Genomic DNA, 7,806 nt, shown 5'->3' with positions numbered 1-7,806 from the left:
TTTTCTATGTAATGTGCACACATGCAAGCTCACAGATAGACAGACACACCAAACACACACACACACACACACACACACACACACACACACACAGAAGGAGGGGGGGGGGGGGGGGGGGGGGACGGACAGACAGACAGACAGACAGACAGAGAAAACAACAAACAAGCTGAGAAATATTGTTTTCTAGGGAACGGAAAAAAATCTATCCACTCTCTGATGAGAATTTACCTTTATTTTACCCACCACTGTCTATATTTAATTTTCATTTTCACTTTTGAATGGACCAGTGATTAATTGCCTATCAACATGATTTGAAAGGGGCTGAATAGAGGAGGGAATGGCTAAATTATGAAGTTGAAGGCACACAACATCACAAAGTGAAGAAGCAAATCAGAGGTGGGGCCCTGAGAGCTTTCAACATTTCTGAAATTCTTTTTAATCTTGGATGTTTAAACAGGAGTAATTTTGCAACGGCCCCATTTGTTGCACCGGCTTCTTAACCGAAGCGGACAAAACTGTAGTCCTGTCACCCCGAGCAGAATAAAAGGAATCAAAGGATTTTTTCCCTTAAATGGACTAATTTTCTCCTTGAATTATGAAAGTAATGGCTAGGTAACAGCCTGTGCTCAGTACCCGACGGCTTAATGCCTCCTAAATCCTTCCACGTGGCTCCACTAGTCCTGGCAATTAGGCCTCATTATAGCCTCATAAAGGATCTCATTTGTGGGATTACTTAATAGACAATGAAATTTTATCGTGCAGAATTATGGAAAAATAATATTAGAGCTAGCATGGTGTGATGAGGGCGCGGGCCACGCATCATTCCGCCTGGTTTGCTCTCTCTCTCTCTCTCTCTCTCTCTCTCTCTCTCTCTCTCTCTCTCTCTCTCTCTCTCTCATTTGAAACAGCTATCCGTACCATAACAACTCCGTGCGTCTTCCTTGTCATACGCTGGGTTCACTCTATTATAGCAATTACAGTCTGCTCTGCGTGACAGACGTGTTTATTTATATATATACATATATCATTATTGCCATCGGTATTTAAAGACTTTCTAATTCTTCCAAAGGCTGCATTGAATCTCACTTACACGAGTGCACCGGTTCCCCATGGTGGCTCGCACATAATTAAGTTAACTCAAGGATGGGGAGCTTTGGATAGCTATTTAACTTTCTTAATAGAGAGGAAAAAAATCTACAAGAACTTGTGACCTATGTGAGACTACGGCAGTCTTTGGGTCAGACAAGAAAATAATACAGGGTTGTTGTACTGCACCTGAAATGTTTGCACCATAAACCCAGTGACGCGCGCCTCTGTCTGAAGGTCCGAGGTGTTACTTGGCAGATGAAAGCGCAAGCTAAACCTACCAGTGACCCGCCTGGGGATCAAACTCGCTAATTATTGTCACAAGATGAGGGATTACCGCATTTTTGAAATAACTGCCTGTTTACCCAGCACAGACCCACCATAATAAACACTTTCTAATTGAATCCTAATCGCTATCAAATAGCCCTGGCCCAGACTGGGCAGCAGTTCATAATTCTTTAATTGCTGAACGTGAAACCCCGACCAACCGGACGCAAAGTGTGATTAGGCTGCAATTAGTCCTCAGTCGCGTGCACAAATTGGAGCCTCAGAGCCTTTCCACAAGTATCTATTGGCCTATCAAAAACTAAATCAGAGTGGTGCCATAGCCTTGCAGTGAATATGCGGCGTTATCCCAGACTAATTAAGATATATTGCAAAAAAATAATTCAACGCTAATTGAATTTAAAATTTGAATGTAGAAAGAAGAGAGGAATGATCATAGCCCATTAATTCCCTTGCTGTGTGTTCATCCCAACATGGGAAGTCCATTAGCCTGTAGACATACATTATTTCTATTCCACTTGTCACTGCACCTGGTTGTCACTGCACCTGCTCTAACAGGTTATGCTTTCATTCCTCTTGGTCTCATCTCTGCTCATCGTTTTGTTCAAGGCAGGGTTAAGTTCAGTGACGCTTTTATTTGCTGACAAATGTGCGGGTGTGTTCATCTGACAGCTGTTTTCAAACTGACCAAGGTTTTGCAAAGGGGAAAAAGTGTGAAATGTGTAATTTGCACACCCTGAATGCCTATTTTATCAGCTGCATGAATGGTTGTGCCAGTTCATTTTTTCATCTATCTTTCTATCTATCTATCTATCTATCTATTTATCTATCTATCTATCTATCTATCTATCTATCTATCTATCTATTTTTGTATTGGATTTACATTGTTCTCAAATGATAGACCGGTTATTAATTAGAGGATTACCTTGAACCAAACTTGCTGAGGAAAGTTGGAAGGCTGTTTTGCAAACAAATAAAAAGGGGGAAAGAGGGAAAAAGCGGTTGGTCATATTTTGCAGGCAAGACTTTTGGATATTTGGGATATAAAGAGTAAATCTGCAAGTGTGATTGGAGGCCCGGGGAGACATCACGTGGTTTGGGTCACTGGCAGTATAAACCCTTGGAGCCGGGTGCGCACGTGGGTGACGCTGCAGGGCCAGCCCTCTTCGGGGTCCCTTTTGTTGAACCATCAAACATAAGCACCTTTTGAGATCCCGAGGGGTTCAGATGAGAAACAGCTATCATCTTGTGGAAGGAGCGATCACTTCTCAACGGCGCAGCAATGTCGAGATCCTTCTACGTTGACTCTTTGATAATAAAGGATACGGTGCGACCTGGGCCGGCTGAGCACCCAGGGCAAGACTTCCTTATTCCTATCAGCATGCATTCTCCAAGCGTAATGACTGTCACCGCGCCGGTCTGCCCATCCAGGAAAAGTGGGACTTTCTGTGTTTGTCCGCTGTGCGTCACGTCCCACATCCACTCGTCCCGCAGCGGCATTCCCATGCTGAAGAGTCAGTTTCCGGGAGCGGAGGCACAATATTGTCAGAGAATAGCCCAGCAGTCTCCAGCTCTGGCGCACCCGGGACATACACCTGTCTGCACGCCCACTTTCAGCGTCACAGATCCCAGGAGATACCACTGTCTTTCCATAGGTAAGCCACCTGTTTGCATCAGATTCAGTTTACAACTAGGGGCAGTCCATAAAGCATATTTTATTTGTTATTTGACTCATTTCATGACGCATTTTCAGCCAAGTCAGACAAATGTTATGGCTACAGTTTTACGCACCTGTGCGCAGGCTGATAGTTTATTCCATTTGCACTCTGATGGAGTGTACACTTGTCTTAGTACTTCCAAGAAACTAAATGTCTGACAGAAATGTGTTTTCCCCCTTCTTGACAGGCGCCTCCGAGAACAGCCACATACAGAATGGGAAGAGGATGCGCACGGCTTTCACAAGCACGCAACTCTTGGAATTGGAAAGGGAGTTTTCAACCAACATGTATCTTTCAAGACTAAGAAGAATCGAGATCGCCACGTATTTGAACCTGTCGGAGAAGCAGGTGAAAATCTGGTTTCAGAACCGCAGGGTCAAGCACAAGAAGGAAGGAAAGGGCACCCAAAGGAGCGCACACAGCGGTTGCAAGTGCACAAGTAGCCACACAGACTATGCAAGGTCAGAGGACGAGGAGTCTCTCTCTCCGGCCTCTGCTTCGGAAGAAAAAGAGGTGTCACCTATCTGAGAGCAACGACGGAAGACTTCCCTTCCAACTGCTGGCACTTAACGCTGCCCTGCTTCGAATATGGATTATGGCATCATGCAACCTCAGGGCCAAAACAAAAAAAACAAAACAAAACAAAAAAACAACAAAAAAACAAAACAAACAAACAAACAAACAAAAAAAAAAAAACTCTTGCGTGAAGTACTAAGAAAACTGTTGGAAATATCGCTTGTCCATGTTTTGCCTACTGTAAAATGAGAAAATTGTGAATAAATGTTGAAGTTAAAAGTGACGTGAAATTTTTGGAAATATAACGTATTTTGATCCTTGAAGGGTTTTCCTGTATACCAAGGTCTAGTTTATATTCCCAGTAATTGTTACAAAATCCCACTCCTGTCAGTGAGGTTGTGGTAATGACAGCCTTAGAGATAGCATAGGCCTAACCTGTGTGAGAACTGATATATTGTTCACGTGAATTTGTAAAATATGTATATTTGTATTTATTTTAATAAACATTGATGAGTTGCACCTAAAAAAATCATTTGTCAATCTATTCTCTGATCGGCGTGGCATATATTTTCTAATTTAATCAGTTTTGTTGACTGTTACCATTTAGGGATTTGAAATAGTACATAGTGAAATATGAGTGACTTAAGACAGCAGATATTTGAACTGCTAGTTTAAAAAAAAGTGCAAAGGTAAAATTTGGGAGCCCCAGCCCCCATATAGGTTAGGCTACTTCATGTAATCGGCTTAGAGACAACAAATGACAAATATGAGGGCCTAATGACCTATTAAATTTAGGGATTTATAACAAAGTTTATTATAACCTCTATGTTTTTGAAAAGAACATGTATTAAAGAAACTGCATCATTAACTGCATATTATTTTGAGAAGAGAAGACACTAGTCATGTGTTAGTAACGCAGTGCATACAAAGCATGATATTCTCCATTGCGATTTTGCCATAACACACATTCTCTCTCTCTCTCTCTCTCTCTCTCTCTCTCTCTCTCTCTCTCTCTCTCTCTCTCTCTGTCTGTCTGTCTGTCCGTCTGTCTCTCTTCTTTTTGTTTTTGTTTTTCTTCTCTTTTTTTGGTTTTGATTAGCTCTATCAGTCACAGCTCGAGGCTTTCTTATGTTACCTTTAGCAGACTGCCTGCCTACTGAGATTGGATTTAATTTTAAATAAATAAATAATAAATAAATAAATAAATGCACCCAAACAAAATATTTGAGTAGCTGCTGCCATGTAGCCTACAACGTCAGAGTTGTTTAATACAAAATGTATGAACTGTGTTATATGAAAGTGTAGCTGTAGTTTCTCCTAAGATCTGACCACAAAAGGCTACCCGATTACGCCCCTGGGGAGCAGCCAATAGTCCATTAATGTTCGCTTTTGAGGAGATTTTGGTTGTCCAAAGCGAGTTTAATTGCGGTTTCGGTCCCACGTTGGTTGATTATGCTCCTATTCCTTCAAAACCACAGAACAAGGATATATAGAAGTGGGCAAAGGCTTTGACAGGTTAGATTGTCCTGCCTTGGGACTCGCATTTAGCTGTAGACCCCCGACGGCTGTGGGCTCAGAGGGCTTTGAAGAGACAGCTACAGGGTTCCTTCGAGCGACAGAGAACGATTTAGTCACTGTTTCATTAGGCACTATTTGAACCTTTCAACTTATGGTAAATTAAGGGGGCATGCTGAAATGGAAGGACTGTGAGGAGGGATTACGTAGGAGGGGCCATTGGAAATTAGCTGACGCTTAATTTAACTCGTTTCTGTCAGAGTTTGGGATACATTCCTAATTGAGAGGGGAAGCAGGTGAAGTTTTGGTCCCACGCAGACCCATTCAGAGCAGAAATAAATGGTCTCCTTTCACATCCCGCTGGTGATCATATATTATTGAGGGAAAGCCACCTAATGAATATATATTGAAGTTCCTATTAATCGAATTAGAGTTCACCCCTCGCAGGTGTGAAAGTGAAAGACCACTGTCCCATTAAAACCGATTAACAATGGAGTTTTGAGAAAGTCTCCCCCTTTTCAACCCATGGGACCTGACCTCAGACTGTCAGGCCACTATAATGGGCTGAAGCTCTTTTTGAGAATAGGTCTATTGGTCCAGATCGAATAGCAGACTCCCCCAGAATATCACATTTTCGAGCCAATCGAACCAGTCGCACAATATGTTATAAATCTGGCTTCTCCTTTAGCTTTAATGCATATATATTTATGCCTCCGGCTACAGGGAAGACACTACGGAATGTAAATTTCAGATGAGAGGGACAACACCTATTAATGCAGGGTGGAACAAGACCACTCCAAAGACGTCAGGCTTTGGCTACCATTGAAAGTGTGGCAATTACGCATGACAAAAGACAATTAATAAGAGCGCTTTTCAGCCGGCTGCAGCTGCTGTCTCATGCGGAGATAGAGGCTAGAAGAAGCTGAAGTGCCAATGTGGAAAAGGGGGCGAAAGAGCGTTGTCCTTTCCCGAAGAGACCTCTGCTTTATTTATGAATCTGTGGGCTACACGTACAATACTCAGCCTCTATAAACGAGGCCTGCCCCTCGACTAAATCCTGAGTGACCAATACATCATCACAGGCAATGGAAGAGCCCCGACTCCTGGAACAGGACTGTCCGCTGAGATTTCCATATAAATTCTGGAAATCATCACTGCTGTCTTTAAAACTTAATAATGTGGGAACCTGGTCACCATACAGTATATTATGCCCATTTCTAGCTCTTTAAGACACAGCTGCATTTTGCTGTAACTATATCACCTGCATTCTTATATAGGGCGTTTGCCATTAGCCTGGCAAGTGGAAGACAGCTATTAATTTTGAGGATAACTGTGGACCCTCAAGTGTGTGTGTGTGTGTGTGTGTGTGTGTGTGTGTGTGTGTGTGTGTGTGTGTGTGTGTGTGCGTGTGCGTGCGTGCGTGCGTGCGTGCGTGCGTGCGTGTATGTGTGTGTGAGTGAGAGGGAGAGAGGGAGAGAGAGAGGGAGAGAGAGAGAGAGAGAAGGAGGTGGAGGAGGAGGAGGAGGAGGAGGAGTGGACTAAATTAATCATAATTGTGACCTTTGACAACAGTCAAGTAGGCCAACCTGTCTGAGCATCTGACAATTAATTGGGTCATGTGTAATTATTATGTTTATACTGAAGAGGTAGGGCCAATGGCACACCAAACTTCAGAATTCGTTTGCTCTGAAGTTGAACATGAAATTCATTTTATATTGTCTTTCTTATGTAATAAAGCAAGATGTGTGATTAAAAAAGGAATAATAATAATGACATTTCCTTTATCTTCTTTGGGGGATTACGAAAGTATGGTATCTTGTATAATAGGTAAATTCTCTGCTGAACACCTTTAACAGTCACGTATTTTTTTATTTATTTATTTTATTATTATTATTTACATTAAGGCCTAACAGGCTTTATGATATTTTTTGTGCACATTTGCAATGTACTGTGTCATTGGGCACCCAAAGAGCAGGGCAACGACTGAAGTTTAATCAGCATCGCTGCCTAATTTCTCGATAACGTTATTCACTGTTTCAAATTTAGTGTGTGTTTGTGCTTGTAGGTGTACTGAATATGGCTCAAGGCTGATATTAGTGTTAATTTAACGACTGTAAACATTTGAGTTTTACTCTGTAAACTGCATTTTGCCAGAAATTGCCAAAAAAAAAAAAAAAAAAAAAAAAAAAAAAAAGGAGCAATACAACTTTGGGAGTTGCTGTTTTCTAAAAATAGGCGGTGTTTGCATTGGCAGGACAGAGGAGCACTGCCAAGACTGATGTGGAGGGGACAGTCACACTTCAGCACGCTGGACAGCTCCTCCGGGAGCCGCCGCCCATGAAGGACCTTGAGCCTTTAGGAGTCATCTTCAAACACTTGTTATCATCACAGTTATTACACAGCGCATGGTCTGTTGTGTGGCGACCAGTGTTTGGGCAGGTTAGGTTGTGGTCTTAGGAGTCTATTGCTTTAGAAGATGCAGAGTGACACAATAAACAAATCAGAAATCACGGTATTTCACTTGGGTCCAAATTAGCAACATTTAAGACGCAACACAAAATGGATTTTCCAGGAACAAACTCAAAATGGTTTATTAGTTTTATTAGGTTTTTATATAGGAAGTATCTGTGTGTGTTGTCAATTTTGATACAGATGCACAATGTCCTGTGAATGCTACTCATCTCAC

At 42.1% G+C, this 7,806-nt stretch overlaps 1 protein-coding gene across 1 annotated transcript; it reads left to right on the top strand.

Annotated features, from left to right (window-relative positions):
• The first annotated feature begins 2,502 nt into the window (after window positions 1–2,502).
• Window positions 2,503–4,081, top strand: gsx2 (GS homeobox 2). Its single transcript, XM_030049882.1, has 2 exons — window positions 2,503–3,026; window positions 3,277–4,081. The coding sequence occupies exons 1-2, from the start codon at window positions 2,654–2,656 to the stop codon at window positions 3,615–3,617; spliced, it is 714 nt and encodes a 237-aa protein (XP_029905742.1). The 5' UTR covers window positions 2,503–2,653; the 3' UTR covers window positions 3,618–4,081.
• The last annotated feature ends 3,725 nt before the right edge of the window (window positions 4,082–7,806 follow it).

This window comes from Myripristis murdjan, chromosome 4 (genome assembly GCF_902150065.1).
Source record: "Myripristis murdjan chromosome 4, fMyrMur1.1, whole genome shotgun sequence".
NCBI classification, from domain to species: Eukaryota; Metazoa; Chordata; class Actinopteri; order Holocentriformes; family Holocentridae; genus Myripristis; species Myripristis murdjan.
The sequence above is the reverse complement of the archived record's forward strand: the minus strand, read 5'-3'. Positions and strand labels throughout refer to the sequence as shown.